At 36.2% G+C, this 19,784-nt stretch overlaps 1 protein-coding gene across 2 annotated transcripts in view; it reads left to right on the forward strand.

Annotated features, from left to right (window-relative positions):
• DMGDH (dimethylglycine dehydrogenase) overlaps positions 1-19,784 on the forward strand; it is a 38,761-nt gene that overhangs the window by 6,176 nt on the left and 12,801 nt on the right. For both annotated transcript variants that reach the window (XM_021531115.3, XM_077790224.1), the window contains exons 3-12: positions 660-758; positions 2,002-2,166; positions 2,600-2,804; positions 9,191-9,439; positions 10,639-10,837; positions 13,967-14,136; positions 14,305-14,458; positions 15,329-15,494; positions 17,900-18,030; positions 19,231-19,448. In XM_021531115.3, coding sequence (XP_021386790.3) covers positions 660-758; positions 2,002-2,166; positions 2,600-2,804; positions 9,191-9,439; positions 10,639-10,837; positions 13,967-14,136; positions 14,305-14,458; positions 15,329-15,494; positions 17,900-18,030; positions 19,231-19,448 — 1,756 coding nt within the window. The remainder of the gene's footprint in view (positions 1-659; positions 759-2,001; positions 2,167-2,599; positions 2,805-9,190; positions 9,440-10,638; positions 10,838-13,966; positions 14,137-14,304; positions 14,459-15,328; positions 15,495-17,899; positions 18,031-19,230; positions 19,449-19,784) is intronic.

A 19,784-nucleotide genomic window follows, 5' to 3' on the forward strand; every position in this document is an offset into this window, starting at 1 on the left:
CAAATGAGATATAAATCACATTTAGTCAAATATCTAATCTTCAGCTGTGTCCTGTGTGATGATAATGGTTCAATATGATAATAAGAAATGAACAAGGAATATTTTTTCCAGAGTATTAATTTAGCCCAGGGACTTCCTGAAATCAACACATCTGCTTTGTGCTTGATGGCGCCCTTACTAGATGAATCTCCCTCCGACAGGTTTCTGTGATCTCTTCTTAAATTCAGATTGTTAAGGTAATGAACATTGCCAAAAATACTTAGAGTCAAAGTTATGAATAGAATATAGCTAGAACTGAAAAATATTATACTGACAAATGATTAATTTTACATTCTTTTCCACTGGATTATCTGGGCATTTCAGTAATTTGGTGCACTATGATATTGTATATAAATTGAGATATCAGATAGGAGAGAACAACTGCAACAGTATCATAGTTTGGCAGACTTGATGAGAAAAGACAGATGGGAAAACACCTGTGCAGAAAACAGAAATGGCTTAAGTACAGAAAATACTTTAGTTTTATTTTTGTAGCAGTTGGCTGTATCCATGTGTTATTTTTCTTTACAATATCTTGGCAGTTCCTTTTTAAATGACAGTTGGAAGGAAAGCAAAAGCACTGCATTTCTAATCTATGTTGTTCCTATTTCTTATTTGAGGCTGGTTTAACTACTTATTTTCATCCTGGAATAAACCTGAAGAAAATCCATGCCTACAGCATCAGACTCTATGAAAAGCTGGAAGAAGAGACAGGACAGGTAACCCCCTTAACCTTTGAAGTGTTAATTCAAATAAATACCAATTGTAGCAATAGCCTTATAAAAAATGTAGTTGATAATGATGTGAATAGGAGTATATGCCTTTTTATTAAAATACATTCTTCTTCATGCTCAGTCACTACATTTTGCAGATGGTTTCCCAGATCCCTCTACAGCTGAGGAAAATGGTGCTCATAAAACATCTCAAGACACAGCAGAGAGTCTGCAACTTTTAACTTGATAAAGGAGCTAAAATAGTATAAGGAATCTGGAATTAACAGATTGATTATGATATACATTCCTGCCTTAAATATGTCTGGTTAAAAATTCATATGATATGATGCTGTCTGTACTTGAGAAGATTGCTGCAATTCTTTGTGTCCCTTTCCGTGTTTGTATTTAGCGACTTAAGGAATGCATATGTGGAAAACACAGGAGTCATCTTTTTCATTTGGCATCTCTCAGGCTTATAGATTTCATTTACTAAACTTGTGCTTGTTTTGGACAGCAGCAGAATTGAATGAACCTCACTTTATTAGTCTACAAATTTAATATATTTTTAATATCTGTCATATATATGACAGATATTTTTCATATTTGTCATAAAATGCTTTTTTTCTTCTTTCTGCTACACAACTAGATAAACTGCCACATCAGATTATCATTGTGAGTTCCAGTGAAAGACTTATTCAGCCTTATCATTGTCTTGTGAGATAACATAGACAAGATAAAGAAAAGTAAGCATTCAGGGTCCAGCTCTGTAAGGATGTTTAATTTATTAAAAAGACAAAACCAGCAAGTGTTTTTTCATTGTGTTTATAAAGGTGCTTAGTTAAATACATTCAATAGGAAATCATGCAGATGACAGCTTTTAAAACAAAGTATATAATATATACTTATTTTTGAGATGTATCTGATTCAATTTTTGAAAGTGTGAGTCCATATATCAAGTATTTAGTTGTTAGTAAAAATGAATGTATCATGGCATCCAATAAACACTTCTTCCAACTGTTTTGAAGATAGTAGCATTAACTTAGGAAGTTAATTTGATAACTTATTGAAAAATTACTTTTTCTAGGTGTCTATATTCAAGGCCTCTTCCTTCAAGGGCCCATAGCTTACTTGCATTTTTCTTAATGATGTTAGCGAAAAAATTCCTGTAGACTCCCCTTAGCACAGAAAAATACATATATGGCAATCGGTAAAGGTTCCTTCAGTAATTTGCTGTTTCTCTTTGATTTAGGCTGTGGGGTTTCATCAGCCTGGCAGTATCAGAATTGCTTCAACTCCTACTAGGGTGGATGAATTCAAATACCAAATGACTCGTGCTGGTTGGCACCCAACAGAGCAATATTTAATCACGCCTGAGAAAGTGCAAGAGCTATTTCCCTTATTGAACATGGATAAGGTAAAGAAGTCAGTTTTATGAAATATAGCTTACATTGAAATTAAATATTGGTCTATCAGAAATATGCATGTACAGTCTTCTTTCTTTATACAAAATGTGCAACAGATTCTTGTTTTTCAATGGAAAAAAGATGTATCATAGCCTAAAATCAGAATTTGTGAATTTTATGCATGTTTTTAGAGTACATACTATTAATTACTGTGTCTATAATACTGTAATATTAAAGCATTGCAACCTTTGATTGCATTGGAGATCTGAGGAATTTGATTGTCATAAGCCTTTGTTAGGTTGGATAAAATTATTGTATATTTTGAAAATTTGTTTTGACTTAAAGTTTACTATATTCAAGTAAGAAAGTAGTTTTTTTTAAAAAAACTATCTAATTTTGATAAATTGTACTTACTTTCATTTGGGGGATTTTACCTCTGTTTAGGTTTTAGCTGGCCTGTATAACCCTGGAGATGGTCATATTGATCCTTATTCTCTAACTATGGCCTTGGCTGCAGGAGCCAGAAAATATGGTGCTCAATTAAATTATCCTGTGCAAGTAACTAATTTGAATGTCCGATCAGATGGGACATGGGAAGTTGAAACTCCACTTGGAATAATCCAAGCAAAGAGAATTGTGAATGCTGCAGGTAGGATTTAATGTAAGCATTTGTGTGTAGCTAACACGAAGTACCTTATTTCTTCACAGTATGGTGAAAATTTAGCTCTTATATTAGTTGTCCTTGAATAGGCATTAAAAATATTTGCCCTGATTTGTCGCCAGCAGTAAGTAATCAGACTGCCCTGTTAGATTTAGTAGCAAAAGAAACCTTTACTGGTCTACAATAAGTTGTGTGGGAGAGAGTTGAGGTCTAGAGTCACAGAATCATAAAATACTCTGAGTTGGGAAAGATCCACAAGGATCATGGAGTCCAACTCCTGGCCCTGCAGAGCAACATCCCTCAGAGTCACACCACGTTCCTGAGAGCATTGTTCAAACACTTCTTGAACTGTGACAGGCTGATGCTGTGACGACTTCCCTGGGGAGCCTGTTCCAGTGCCCAATAGGTGAACTGTCCATGTCTCTAAAACCTGACAAAACATACCTAGGAAGGCAGATGGAATGTGCATATGAAATAGAAATCTCTTTGCTGTTTCTTCAAAGAGACTGAGAATTTGAGCTTGCCTGTTTCACCATTATGTGTCTCCAAGACTTAACTCTATCCACATATCCTTGAAAAGGAAGATTTTTTTGTTGTCCTTTGAGTCACATTTTAAACATGTGCTTGGCTTAACAGTGCATTTTTTGTATGTCATAAAAATTGCCTAACTCAAGAGAGCTTGTATTTGCATAAACTAATGTTATTCTTCATTGTGTTAAAGAGGCCAAACTGATGTTTCTGCTTCAAAGAACTTTGGGCAAGTGTCCTTTGAATTTGTGTTTATTTTCCTAAGCAAGTTAATAAGTCTAAAAACCTGTATTCAATCTAAATTTATTCACTTTTTATTACGCTGCTTTATACAAGTGTAGAAAAATATATTATTGGATATATTGGTGAAAGGTCTTACGTGAAACATGCTTTCTGCTTCCTAGTGGAAGATTTTCTGTTTTCAATTGTTTCAAAACATGTTGAATATTTACCATATAGATTAAAGTTTTGCTCACTCTGCCTCAAACTGGACCATATCTGCATTTTTAGGGCATTAGTCCTGCATACCTCCCATTGCAGTGAATCATCAGACTTCAGTCAGAGGCTGTGATATACCATACTTTTACGCAGATGGGACAAGTGAACTGAGAGCAAGAATACACCTGTATAATTCCTTTCTGTATATTTGCAGAGGAACAGAAAAAAATTAAAAGCACCTATTTCTAGTGCAAGGTAGATAAAATTAAGATGTTAAATGAGACAGGGACTCTTCTTGTTGGTGGGTAAAATACCATAGGTCACAATTGGAATTATGAAGGACTTGGACTGGAAGGGGAATAAGTTGGGAGAACAAAATGCCTTTGAAAGATTTCTGGAAGTGTTTAGAAGCACTAGCAGCAAGTAGAATAGTTACATGATGCAGGACTTACTGAATAAGGAAGCTCAAACTGGGAGGGGATGGCAGCGGTAGGGATGACACCAGAGATAGTGGGAAGGTATCTGATTTGTTTCATTAAGGAAGCTGAAGCTAGGAGCTTTTCAGATGAAATGATTAGCAAGGATTCTCGAGGAATAGTTGTATGTGAAACTGAGTGGAAAACAGACCTGTTTAAGCATGAAAGACTGGTGTAATATGTAATAGAAAGGAAAGGGTAGATGGGAGTGGATTGGAAGGAAGAGAAGATTGGATTGGGACAGAACTTGACAAACGAGGGAGACTGACTAGCACATGGTGACCAAATAGCTGAAGAAGGATGTAAGGACTGGAGTAAAACTAGAAATTGAGAAAGCAGAAAAAAAAAAAAGAGAGAAATTTAGAGAGAGTGGGATCAAACAGCTGGACTCTTAGGGAATGTGCTTTAGAGGTCTTTCTTTCAGAGTCTGGGATATAGACAACCCTGCCTTGGGTTAAATCATTCCAGGCTTTTGGTAAAGACCTACTAGAAAACCCATTGAAAAGTGTACTTTCATATATATATTTACATACACAGGTGATCACCTGCTATTGCTATCTGCCTTGCTAAAATAAAAAAACTCTGATGAGGCTCTAAACTTACTCATGAGAGCCATATAATTAATTTTAGAGAGAAAGAGGACTAGAAGAGTTTAGTATGCTTTATAGAAGGCAATCAACCACACAACCAGGGAAACCAAATTAAAAAAGCTTATGTAAATCACAAAGTCAAGCACTTGGAAAATGAGAGGTGTCAATATTGGATTGCCTTTGGACTGACAGTTCATATCTTTCAGGCATGAACTATGGAACAGCATTCAGTTACAAAATCACAAACTCTCTTACAAATAGGATCCTTATGTCATTTGTTACACAGTCTGGATGTATTGGTTTGGAAGAGATCTAAGATTATGAAAGGGAAAGGCAGCTCTCTTGGCAATCAGACTTATTTAAACACCAAACTTCCAGCCACTCATTATTCCCACCTATTCGCTCTGTGATGTATGGATGAAGTATCACAGATGTAGTAATTTTCTTACATTTTTGTAGTATAGTTATCTGCCTTTGGCTAATATGTCAAGATTAGGCAGGGTTTTCTGGTAAATGTTTTTCAAAGCTTATTTGTAAATACTAGAATTCACTCTTGTGAGTTTTTCATAAGCCTTTATAATTATTTAATAAGTTTTAAAATCAACAATATATTTACTTAATTCTCCTGTGTAGTTAACTGTTCAGCCAAAATGAATATTTGAAGCACATATTGCTTAACATTCTGGCTAATGATGTAAAATCAATAGTGTATAACACATATCTCTTATAAATGTTTTCTCAGATAACATTCATTCTTTTTCTCAGCCTTGCCTCATTCCACTACATATCATGACTTGTATGATTTTAGGCTCATGTTGCAGAGAAAAATACATCAGAAAGCTCTTCATGTTCCCTCTCCCCCTCCCCACCTCACCCTGCAACTGACATCTGCTGCAGAACTGGAACAAACTAGTTCCAACCAATCTTTAGCTGTTCCTTATGTGAGATTTCCATTTTAGAGGAAAGCAGATGCCTAATAAATAATCCCTGACATGAAGCAACTATACTGAGCCTGCTGAAGTTATTCGCAGCCTATTTATAATGGAATGTTTCATTAAAATTTCCAAAAATAGTGAGTTTTTCTGTATATACAATGTGGGGGTGTGTATATAAGCATGTATTTTCAGACATTTAAGCACTATATATGCAAGCATTTATATATAGCAGTAGAAGATTATCTTTTTCAAAACCAAGAAATGGTCAGATGACATACTTCAGCAGATATGTTAAGTAATACTACCACTAAATATTTCAGCATCAGATGTTTTCAGTGTCTAGAATTTAATCTTCACAAATGTCCCAGAGATATAATGTATGCCTTCATTTATCTCTAGTATGTGTGATATGACTTGACATCTGCTTCCAATAAGAATTTTATTTCAGAGAATATATTCTTCTTTTAGCCATTTTTGTTTTTGTTCAAAAAACTTAAACAAAGAAACCATAGTATTTTTTTAGTACATGTCACCCTTTGTTATTTTAAGCAATTTTAAAAGTACTTATCATAAATGTGTCTTTTTTAGATATACATTACTGTAAATTTTATTTTAAACAAACCTAAAGTATTTGTCTCTTACTTAAAAACACTTTAAAATTAGTTGTGTATGTAATGCTATTCTCAAATCTAACTGCTAAGAATTTCTTACTAAGAAAGAAGCAAAGCTGTTTCAAAGACCTATTTTTCTGCTGCTTTAATTTTTCTGTTCTCTGTGGATCATTAGCTCACCTTACCTTAAAATAGTTTTATTTGTAGGTGACATGAAAATGCCCAAATCAAAACAAGTTGCCTAAAGATTGTTAGCTGCCACTTAAATCCACATTTTTGTGTGTCCTGTGTAATGAAGGAAACCCTTGCATATGTGCTAGAAATGCAGATTTATACAAATTTTTTCATTGACTTCTGTAGAGGAGAACATAAGTCATGTTTCATTAGCCTTAAAGGACGTTTTGGATCACTCACTCTATATGATTATGGCATAATCATCTCTCAACCAATTTAAGTGACATAACAAGTGTTCTGGCAATGAGACTCCTTCAAATGCTGAGATGCCATTTAGAAGAAAAAGCCTTATATATGACAACTGCAACAAATGCTAGTTTCTAGCATTTACTGGGCAGGGCCTTTTAGCTGATCAGATCTCTTGAAGGTGATAGGGGATTTCCTCTGCTGCTTTGCCTTAGCTGGCTGTCAGTGATTGTTAAGTGAATTACCACAGAAAAGGTTTTCCTTGGAAAAACACATTTTTTTAAAACTGTGAGTGTTAGGCCCTGTGGCTGGTTTGTAATATTAAATAAGAGAGTGACAGCCATCCTGGCGTGGGGGAATGGCACAAGGCCAGCACGGTCCAGTTCAACTTTCCTAATTGTCCTGGCTTTAAGCCATGCTGGAGGTGAGAGGATGCATTCCCGGTTAATGTCAGCAAGCAGCATGATCCGGCTGCTCCCCACGGGACAGGGAGCCAAGCAGGGTAACCAGGCTGGCCGAGCCAGCAAGGTTCTGTCCAGCAGGGCACAGGGGACAGAGCAGGGAGGGCCCAAGAGCTGCAGCTGGGGTCAGCCCATGGTCCAGATGGACTCGTGGAGATGAGGCACATTCAGATCCATAGAGATGAAGCCAGGCTGAGGCCAAGCCAGGAATGTTACCACAGGTCAGGAACGGGTCTGGTGACGGTAATAGAGGTCAAATGATGCCCGCCAATCAATAAGCAGGACTGTAGATTTGAGACTGAGCTGAGGTCAAGCTGAGAAGTAGATCCATGGATCAGGGTCTGGATCAATGTGTTCCATGGCCAGGCACAGGCATGGTTGTGACAGAGCTGTAAACAGGCACACAACCAAACCAGCTCAGACAGGTTCTAAAGGACCTGAGCTGACCTGGAATGAGACTCCTGTGCCCACGGGTATGGGTGGACATCCCAGGTGAAGCTATTCAAGCTCATTATGCCTTTTGGTGTCCTTGGGGCACTGAGGAATTTTGAGGAATTTGGTCTTGGAGAGTACGGAATTGAAGAGAGAGGTAGGAGAATTTGGTTAAGACAAGTAAACAGCAAAAAGGAAGAAAAGTTGCACATTAAGATGGGCAGCATGAAATGTATGTCCCAGGAGAAGGGACAGCTGTGTTATGTAGAAAATCTTGCTGGAGATATTTTGTCTTAAGCAGTTTGGAGTCAGCTGGTTACACAGGAACCAGGCTGATTTGCCTTCTTTTACTTGGTGCCATATGGCACATAGCCTTTTATTTGGAAGGCCCTGCTACCTCTTCATTTGTCTTCCTCCAACCCTCACTCCCAAACTCCTCTGAAACTCTTATTTCATTGTATATTCCCCTTTCATTCCCACTCTTGAGACCTCTACTCCTTGATATAAAAGTCAAGAGAGTGGGGCTGAGGTATATTAAAAGCATCTTAGAGCAGCTACTCTTCCAGTCAGTTGTACCTGTCTGATTCCCAAGTCTGCTTCGTTCCAGCCTCATACAAGATGTGAGTCATGATGCAGAGCCCAAACTAGTGTTTTGCAGTTAAGTGGTTTCCACTGCTTCATTCTGACACAGGTACCTTACTAAGTGAGTGTGCCTTACCAACTTAAATCAGGAGAATTAAGTCTTCTCTAACTTCTTTCTCACATCATGCATGAAGGATCTTGAGCCAGCTTCAGAGGCAGGGAAATGGTTGCTTGCATTTTCTGGTCAGAGTCTGTACCAGAACTTCTAATTTGACAGCTGTGGGATAGCACACTTGACAATTCACCAACACAAGCATCATTATGAATTGATGGCTGTGTGAAAGACATAATTAATGTGAGTCATATGATGCATGTAGAAGAGGAGAGAAGCTCTAATTCCTGAGGCTAGTTGCCTGAAAAGTACTGCCTTAGTCTGTTGGGATGTTAGGACTCAACCCGTGTCTTGGTAAAGCATCCTAACTCGTTTGGTTGATAGTAAGGGGCTTGGTTGACACTTCTGATTTTATGTGTCTCTAACTTTGATAGGAGTACATTGCACACCTACTTTACTGAAATAAGCCATGGGGTTTCTGCAACTGTTAATTAAATTCTCTTCTGAACTTTTAGAAGTCTAATTTATAATTTACTAGTTATATTTTAATATGTGCATACAATAATAATATATAGTAGTATAATTAGGAAAAAAGGACATGGAATATAAAGGGGAAAAATACGCTAGATAATATTAAAAATAAATGAAAAATAGAAGTATGGGGTAAAAATCTGTCACACAAACATAAAAGCACAGTGTGTACTGCAAATATTTTACTGTCATTTTCCATTCACTTAAATGAGTGTTTGAATATTTCTATTTTGGTTTGTTTTTTTTTTAATTCCCTAGGCTTCTGGGCCCGTGACATAGGCAAGATGATTGGCCTGCAGCACCCTCTAATACCTGTTCATCACCAGTATGTTGTAACATCAACTGTCCCTGAAGTGAAAGCCCTAAAAAAAGAATTGCCTGTGATTCGTGACTTAGAAGGATCATATTATCTAAGGCAAGAAAGGGATGGTCTTTTGTTTGGTCCATATGAAAGTGAAGAGAAAATGAAGCTGCAAGAGTCATGGGTAACAAATGGAGTTCCACCAGGTGATTAAGAACATTAAATATTTAAACATAATAAGCACTAGCGCACATTTTAATATTCATAAATCACAGGCTGTCATGCTGCCTTATGTGACAGAAAATACAAAATATTTGCAATGAATGATTGTAATGCAAAAACTTTTTTTCAAATAATAGTTCTGACTCTAACAATAAAAGATAACAGAAATACAAATGTAACGTAAGAAAACCCTACTAACATTGTAGTCTTACCCTACTTCCTGAAGCATTTACAAAATCTGCACTGTATAGTCCTTTATGCCTGAGTAGAATTTTTTCTAAGTTACAATTCTCTCCAGCATGCTGACAGGGGCCCTGGATATTTATTGATACCCCAGAGATATTGTGATCATCAAATAGGAACAGCAAAGCAACGTCTTAGACAAAATGCTGTGCTTGGATATAAGTGCAAGAGAGCTGTAGGCATGTATAGAATACAAAAATATTCTATGTCATACAGCTGCTTACTAAAAACCATTATAAATCATTGTGTTATATCTAGGCTCCAACTTTCCATTCGCTTCCAGACAGTAAGTTATACTAAGTAATTAGAATTGCTGCTTTAAAAAACACAGTATTTCCTACAGAAGGGCAGTTAACACAATTCAATTTTGGATAGCCCTGTCACAGCTTCTTGAAATTACTGTCTCCAGTAGCATCAAGTTCCTCTACGTAATGATGTTCAGCCATACTTGGAGTCCAAACTGAATGGTGAAATGTACCCAGAAATTCATATGATTTCATGGAAATCATAAGCAGATATAGGAAGCATCTTTTTTCCCCTCCTCAAATTATTGGCATATTGAGAAAAACAAGTGGGTCTTATTAATGTAGATGAAAGTTTCTGTGTGTCTTCTCTTCCTTTCTACTTCATTGTTGAATTTGCATGACCTTAGGGTTAAACAAATATGTATAAAGGATAGTATAATTGCAGTGACAAATAAACTTGGTCCTGCTGGTAACTAGGTTTTTATGTATGCCATTTTTCCTATGTAGGATGACAAAAGCTTGAACATATGCACTGATTATTCCCATAAAACTTTTATATATAGCTAGACAGCTGTATTGATATAGATAACTATTGTATAGATAGCTGCATTTATATATAGATACTATAGCTGTACTGAAAATATGCATTCTCTGTGTAAATATGTATATATAATAAGAGTCAATTACTTGTGCAGGATTTGGAAAAGAACTTTTTGAGTCTGATTTAGACAGAATAATGGAGCATATTGAGGCTGCCATGGAAATGGTCCCTGTTTTGAGAAAAGCAGACATCATAAACACAATTTCAGGTCCTATCACCTATTCTCCAGACATTCTTCCTATGGTGGGACCACATCAGGGTGTCAGAAATTACTGGGTAGCTATTGGCTTCGGGTGAGTAAATTCTTTGTGATAATTTTTGTCTGTCATATTGTTAAAATGGTAGTCAGCTCAAGCCTTGTGCATTTTAATGGGCTTGGGAGTAATTTTGCACATATTTTGTGTTAAATGTATTTGCAAAAATCTTAATAACTACAACCTGTATAATGTAAGATCATCCTTCTCACTTATTTTATTACTCTCAGTAATTTTTTGCTTCCTCCTTTTAATGTGGAGACCAATACCTGTGACACTTTGTGAAGCAACAAGAAATGGTAATACTTCACACTGTCTATGGAGCAATTTGAAGTTACAAAAGTACTGGGTTTAAAAGTATACTTTCAGTTAATTTTATTTCTTGCTTTGAATTACACTGTATTTTACAATTGTCTGTGGTTTCACAGAAGATAGACAAAAATGAATGTGCAGTATGCAGTTCCATGTGAAGAAGTGAAGACATATTAAATAGAAGGCATTCCAGTATAGTGTGTAACTCCCTGCAGGGATACAAATCCAGTGTTCCTGACTGTTGAAAGTGGAGCTGAAAAATTATATTGCTGGGTATTGGGGGAAATCAAATAAAGATGGCAGTCCAACAATAGAAATATATGGTTTACTAGTGTCATTCTCCCACCTCTTACGGTGTTTTTCTTGAATGTGATTTACATCTTATTTAGTACAGCTGTATGAAGCCGGTGTTAAAACACCAACATCTCTTTAATTGTCTTAGTTTGACCATTGATTTAAGATGGATAGAATGAACCAAATACAATTCCAAGTAGATGTTATTGCACTCATTTTATTTACATTGTTTTTCCAATTGCCTAATTTGCTGTTCAAAATCCAGCTCAGCTTTTTCCAGTTTTCTTTCATTCCAAACCAAACAACCGTCCGATCATAAGATAAGGCAGTATCACTAGCATGCTTTCTGAGGCCCTCAAAATAAAAGAGCTTGGTAATTTTGCAATGATTCATTGTGAAAGGTATTCACCTTTGCTGCTTGGATTTTTTAAAAAAATAATGTTATCTTTCAGTAACATTTGCAGAACTTATAGTTACAAAAGCAGTTTGCCTAGACCTTGTTCACTAAAACGTCTGTTTAAGTTCATTACTCTGTGGCCAGACTTTGAAGCATGTTTTTCTTTCTTGGTGTCAAGGGGAGCAGAATCAAATTCCATATGTAAAATATTGAAGACTAGTGTTGCATGTCTAATTTTCTTGAAACAATTTATTTTAGGAGTTTGATTAATCTCAAAGTGCTTAGACACAGGTTGCAATTATGTGGCTGCCATTGGAATACTTTGCTTTTCAGGGACTTTTGACTCTCTGTTCTATGCTTCTGGGTCACTGCAGTGGTTCTAGCAGTGTTGTAATTTTTTGTGTGCATTAGCAAATCCTTATCTTGCAGTCAACTAGTGGGGACATTGTGACAGAGGACTTAGTGCTTTTAGATTAGAGGATTTTTATTATCTAAAATTAGTAGCTTGCTAGGCATTTTAACATGCAAAGAAGTTAGGTATAGTTAGCAGAGTTTGTAGCACTATTTATTATTAAGGTTGCTCAATGCTTCCCATTTATAGTTCCTTAAAGTTTTGAAAATATTAACAAGAGCAGTTCAGGATTTTATTCATAAAAGTTTAATTCAAAGCAGTAATTCCATAACCTGGGACAAAGAATAGAAATGGAATTTCTTGAAAGTGGGTGAGATGCACCAACTCGTAAGTATGAGACAAGAATGTGACAGGCGCGGGGAGTTAATCTGCCAGGAATTGGAAGGAGAGAAGAATAACTGTTCATGTTCATTAAGGAAATTTTGTCTAAATCATAAGAAGGCTGGGATTCCTACACTGTACCACGCTTCATAGCAACTTGTAATATCCTATCCCTGAAATGCTTATTTCATTCTTGTGCAGTAGAATTGCAGTGGTTGTATCTACACAATCCCTCTTGTCCGAGTTAAAGAGGGATTTGGGCGCCCTATGTAAATGTAAAATCTCAGGCTGTACCTCTAGTCACAAGGGAGCCTCTTCTGCACTGATTTGCTCCTGGGCTTGCCCTGCCATCAGCTCAGCAGTCTTCAGCTGAAGCTAAAAGTCTGCATTGTGTTTGGTCTGTCACCACTCACAATCTCTTTGCTGCTCTCCTTTGCTTTTGGCTGCCGAGAATGGCACAGGCAGACTTAAACTGCCTAAGATTTCATCTGGAGCTGTGCTTAAAGGCATTATAAGCTTTTATGGTACCAAAGCTGGAATTCATTAATAACTAAGAGTTGCTAAATTGAATTAGCACCAGCAACAGCTAACTCTTCTGTAGTGGCAGTTTACAAGCACTCATCCTTCCTGTATCCTCTGCAGTGATAGAATTTTGTGCTGAGTCTGAAGATTTGTGCTGAACTGCAGTGTAGTGACAGTAGTTGACAGACTTATTTAATGTACTCTGGTTTTTTATGTTTTTATTTTATTTAGATAAATAAGTAAATAACAGATAAAATGCTATGTCAAATTCATATAATTGCTATTATGGATTAATTCTTCTTGTGCAGATGCTTTAGAATTAAATGATTACTTCTTTTTTTTTTCCCTTCTTGGCAAAGTCCTGCCTTTTGTAACTGAAGACATAGAATTCAGATTGCAAAGCTGATGACCATCGGTTTAAGTTGGTTTTATCTTCATCATTCTGCTTAAGTGTCTATGGTTCAGTTGCTGCATGTTAATCTAAACTTGATTTGGGACAGACTTACTGTTTATTCAAGGATTTTTCTGTTGTGCTCATGGGAGCATTTAACAAACAACTAATTTTTACATATTCTAGACAGAAGGATATTTTGGCAGTTTTTTTGAAGACATTGTGATATTAAAAGTTATTAAAAATTTTAAATCATATGGTGTTAATGATTATTTGTCATTAAACTGCAACTGCTGTACATTACCAATGACATTCTGCTGCTGACAGTGCAGCTGTAGAAATACCCATTAATATAGAATTTAATTTCTGAAAAGACAACAAAACAGAACAAAATTTTTTAAAAAGAGGGGAAAATTCAAAATACTTTAGGGGTTGTGTTAGTAGTATATGCTAGTACTGATTTTAAAAAGCAAAAGATAAAATACTTGGCGCTGCAGGACTTTTTTTCCTGTTTTTCAGGTATGGCATTATACATGCTGGTGGCATGGGAAAGTACCTCAGTGACTGGATCCTTGAAGGGGAACCTCCATTCGACCTGATAGAAGTAGATCCAAACCGCTATGGAAAGTGGACCACTACAGAATACACAGCAGCCAAAGCAAGAGAATCCTATGGCTTTAATAACATTGGTAAGATATTTTTTAAAATGCATTTATGTCCTGAAGATGGATTCCTGCAAAGCTTGTATCTAGATTTCTTTGCTTATGGGTGTGTTTTCTATCTTGGATCCTGGTTTTTATCATGACATAGTTTTTGGTGATTTTTGGTTTTGGGTTTTTTTCTTTTCCTCCCTCTAGTTGGTTACCCTAAAGAAGAAAGATTTGCTGGGAGACCAACAGAGAGAACCAGTGGGCTGTATGATTTGCTAAAGTCAAAATGTTCAATGGGATTCCATGCAGGATGGGAGCAACCTCATTGGTTCTATAAACCTGGAGATGAGACTGGATACAGGTAAGTGAAATATTAAATTTTTTTTCTTCCTCTAAAAGATTGTCATGATAGCAAGAGCCATCATTGCATTTATCATTCATTTCAGCAACAGGTATAATTAGATTGATCTTCTATTCTTGCTTTTTCCATAGTTTAGAATACATTTTATTCTGATTATGCAGATATTTCAAAACACACATCAAGTTATCTTGTATCTGTTCTAGATTTGAGATACCAGAAAGTAACCTAGCTCAAGGAAGAGCTTGGAAAACAACTTTTTCATTATAAATCTGAGTTTTTCTCCACCTCTTAGTATTTGATCAGCATCACAGTATAATATTTTCACGAAAAATCTCATTCCTCTCTGTGTAAATGTCTGGAGAGGAGAAGCACAATATTCTTTGCCTTTTTTCCCCCTTCTCTATGCCTGCTTGGCTAGTTACCTGCCTGCATCAGGAAGTCTCCAGCAAATAAATACTTTCTGTGGGGATATTGGAATCTAATCTAAATGAGGCTCATGAAGGAATAAAGAGACGCATTTTGCTGTTCAGAAATAAAGTTTTTGACACCTCAAACTTAAATGATTCATCAACAAAGTATGCTGTAAATCTACTCATGACAGACCACTACTTATTCTAACATTTGAACAGTTCACAGTTTATTATATGAAGTGGTTGATAGAGTATCAACCCGTATCTTTCTGTGTTGTTAAAGGATTTTAATTATTAAGCTGTGTTAGACTAAGGAAAATATTGGGTAAGGTACCTACTTAGGAAAGTCTGTATTTTTTGGATGATTATTAAACTGACTGAAACACTGAAGACTATGTTTTGCTGCAAAGAGCGCAAAATTTCTAAATTTTGTTTTATGTGTCTAAATGCTCTGTTTCAGACCCAGTTTTCGTCGCACAAATTGGTTTGACCCTGTGGGTCGTGAGTACAAACAAGTTATGGAAAAAGTTGGTGTGATTGACCTGTCACCATTTGGCAAGTTTAAAGTAAAAGGCACAGATTCTGTTAAACTGCTTGATCATCTATTTGCAAATGTTGTTCCGAAGGTAAATGAGACAGTGGTAACTGTTGTAATGTACAACTTAGACAAGCTCCGTTTCAGATATGGAAAATGAACCATAATATTATAATAATATTCCTTGGATACCAAATACACAGATCCTTTGGAGAAGTTTCTGTGTCAGGTGTATTGCTTTCAGTTAAAAGCACAGAAATGGAGTTTATATTAGACTAGCCCTATGCAGAAGTACCTTTCAGCAGGGATCATTGAATCAGAATGGATGAGGTTGGAAGGGACATCTGGATATCATCTTGTCCAACCCCCCATTGGACAAGCACTGCCTGGAGCTCGTTGCCTAGGAGTATATTCAGATGGCTTTTGAGTTAACTGGGCAACTGGCTCCTATGCTTAGCCACTTTATAGTAAAAAAATATTTCCTTATGTCCTCAGATAGTCTCCTGTGTTTCAAATCCTTTTCTAAAAAACACAAGTGAATCCTACCTGGAATTTTTTTTACAGTGGAATAGCTTGGTAGCTACCTGCCTGAAATTGTGCTTTATGGTGGCAGCATGATCAGCAGAGCAGAACAGTGGAAGAGGCTCTTGCCTGACCACAGTTGAATAAGTTTCCAAGGGAGAAACTTTGTCTTTTTATTCAAATGAGACATGAGACCCATTGTTTTCCTCGACTAAGTATACTGCCTCTGCTTCACCTCTGGCTGTCTGCTGTGGGCAGGATTGCAAATACTCAGGAGATTCCACGTCACCTTACATGTATTGTTTCTTCTCAAGTGTGGCTGTTCATAGATCCTCAGAGTATGTTCCTGTGCTCAAAAATGGCATACTTTGACAAACTACCCCAGATTTCTTATTTTGTCTTCCGATTTTAGTCCTTAGTCTTTTTATTTCCTACTTTGTCAAACACTCTCATGTAGTGTCTTTAACTTTAGAGATACACCTCCAGCAAATAGATTGTTCCTATCTGAAGTGACCCTGCAGTTGCAGGATGACTTGGGTTGGCCATTTCATTAAGTATTTGCAGTAGGTGTCAGTTTTGGTTGCTTCAGACACCAAAGGGAGAAAACATAGGAAACAGCAGTATGCTGAGACTATAGTTTTGAGGATAGATAAGATCTTCTGAAAGGTTAAAGCCAACTCAGTGGGAAGGAACAAAATTGATATCCTAGGAGGAAAAAGAACTTGAATTTCCATCTAGTCATATTTTTTAATTGGTATTAACTTTGTGGTAACAATTTGAATTGAAAGTTTATCTTCTGTCTAGCTTGGGGTAGAGGCAGAGTAACAGTCATCAGTGGGCATGGATAATTTTTGCTGAATATGTGAATATGTGGTACAGGGAAGTCAAGATTAAACAGCAAATGATGAGAACAAACCAAGTGCTTTCTACAGAGTTTAATCAATGATGCTAAGGGAAAGTTAGGTGGCAAAGCAGAAGTTTATGAGTCCACTTCAAAATCTAGCATTCACAGCTGTTGTTATTTAAACTGCTTGACTGCTTGATTTTTAGCCCATTCATGCTTGTCTCCATCATAAAATAATCCAGTGGAGTTACCAGTGATATTTGTATTGCAATTGGACTGAGAGTGACCAGCATCAGGTCCTGAAAATTCAACTGTATGCCTGTAATATACCAATAATTATGTCAGAATTAATTGATGTAATAAGACCTGAAAAAAATCTTAATATCTGAAATATTTTTTTTCCTTGCTTGGTTCATTGTATGGAATCTGGCTGTTGACTGGGTTATTGATAAGTTTTGGTGAAAGCAGAATTAAAGCAGAAAGATTAAATTCTGCCTCTGGAACCAGGCCAGCACAACAGCTATGGCACATTCACATTTCTGTTTCTATGTATGAACTTGGATGTGTTTTATGGTCACTGCTAAGTAACTATTACTTGAAATTTTGTCTCTAGGGATTGAGTTTCTATACAGAATCTGATTCAAATGTGCAGAGATATATATTCATAGTCAGCAACCACAAAAAATAGAAAAGCATTCATAAATCAGGGCCACAAAAGCATAAGCCGGCTCAGTATTTCTCTCTTTATAGTAAGGGGAAAAGCATATGTTATTCTCTTGGGACCTAAAATCTTGTTCACAGGATTGAAAAAGAATATTCATGTCAATTACATGGACAATTTTTTATTTAGATGAAAACAAATGTAGCTTAAGAGTAGCTTAAGGAAATGTTTATAAAAGTCTTGATTTATTTTTAAATTTTCCATTTTTTCTATAAAGGAAAAAGTGATGTTTCTACTCTAAAGCTTGAGATTGGCCACCTGTGTATCTCTCCACTCCTATTATAGCATAGCAGAATAAACATTAAAAAATTATTTTTCAAATGAAGACAAATAATCACATGTTTAATGATGCTTAAGAATTCAAAGGTTTTATTTCACATTCTTAATAATCACAAATTTTACTCTGTAGGTGGGTTCCACAAATATAAGCCATATGTTAACACCAAGAGGAAAAGTTTATGCTGAGCTAACCGTCTCTCAACTGTTTCCTGGAGAATTCATGCTTGTAACTGGGTCAGGGTCAGAACTCCATGATCTGAGGTTAGTGTATTTTTTAATGCAGTAAGTATATAATGCTATACAGTACATTAGTACAGTACTTTTTACTAAGTTCCAAATTCTTAATTATTACTCAACACATTTTTTGTGAAGTTCACAAGAATTCTACTTATTTATTGATTTTAGTTTCTTAGAAACTTGATTGACTTGAATTCTGAAGTATAAGCAGTTGGATATTGGATTATTGCTGATGTAAAAAGACGGAGAACTTGCTAACAGTTATGTAATAGACTTTATTGGAGTTCTTGTTTTGTTGTTAAACCCATTTGTCTTTGGTATTGCATGATGTAACACAGCATGGCTGTTCCTTTCTAGTGTGTTCTCTTACGCAAAAAAAGAAAATTGGCTCTTGACAGGGATGACCCCAGAGGCACTGACCTAGCCCAAACAGACAGGCAGTGCAGTTTTCTTGTTGCTGTGGTAGTGTCTTCTGCTTTGGGCTTTTTTGAGAGGAGAGGGAGAGGAAGAGGAAGAGGGAGAGGGAGAGGGAGAGGGAGAGGGAGAGGGAGAGGGAGAGGGAGAGGGAGAGACAGATCTAATGTATTTAGTTCTACAGATTTTCTGCAGTCCTGTTTGGTACTTGCCTAGGCCTGAGATCTTACAATACTGCTTAAAAATTCCCTAAGATTTTTAAATATAACAATTTTATTTATTATCTGAGCTTCCTGAAATATCATTTGCAGCTGTTGTTTTTGATTAAATCCTAACTGAATTTCCTGCCAATACTTTGAATGCAGTATTCAGGAAGAAACAAACCTGCTTGTATGTCACAGAAGTTTATTTAGAGATTTCTTATGTTCATAGTGTTTATTCCTTACTCTTCCTGTATGTTAACATTTTATTAACACATTCTGGATCCAAGCCCAAATCTGTTGTCATTGTAGGAGGTCACCTCTTTCTTGTATCTTAAAAATACTGTTCTACCCAATTAAAAGCTGTTATTTCCTGGCTATATCTCAGATGCCTGTGATCCTATATCAGTATCTCACCAGAAAACTCTGTTTAACATCAACGATGGATTTGTCTGTCTAATGTAGCCCATAGTTTTGTTGGTTTTGAGAGTAGAGGACTGGGAACTGCAGGGGAAAAAAAAGGCTAACAAAAAATAATGCCTTGTAAAATCTTACAAAATTCAGGTTTTTTCATAGGAATTGTAACATCAGTGTTATGTTTTATATGCAGATGGATAGAAGAGGAAATAACAAGAGGTGGATACAAGGTTGAAGTAGAAAACATGACAGATGAGATGGGAGTACTTAGTGTAGCAGGTCCATATGCACGACAGGTCCTCCAGAAGTTGACAAATGAAGACCTAAGTGATGCTTCATTTAAGTTTCTCCAGTGTAGACATCTGAAACTTTCCAATATTGCTGTTACTGCCATTAGGATATCTTATACAGGTAAGCAATGGAAAAAACATAAACTTAAGAAAAGAGACAATGAATAAAATAATAAATGTCACTAAAATTATATTGAAAATTAATTCTAATCATGTATTCATGAGAACTAGGTTTGCTGCATCTTACACATAAGTGTGGGAGGCATCATGGTACATTGTGATATGGTCAGGGTCTGTGCTGAGTTTTCCAAAATTTTTTCTCTAGAAATACCCTATAGTGTAAATGTTTATTTTGCAGAACAAAAGGCCAGTTCTGATAGCCTCTTTGGTATTTGCTGCAAAACCAACGTCAAGAATTGTTTTTGGATTACCGTATATTAGTGCTTGTAATGTGTCT

Source organism: Lonchura striata, chromosome Z (genome assembly GCF_046129695.1).
Source record: "Lonchura striata isolate bLonStr1 chromosome Z, bLonStr1.mat, whole genome shotgun sequence".
Taxonomy (NCBI): Eukaryota; Metazoa; Chordata; class Aves; order Passeriformes; family Estrildidae; genus Lonchura; species Lonchura striata.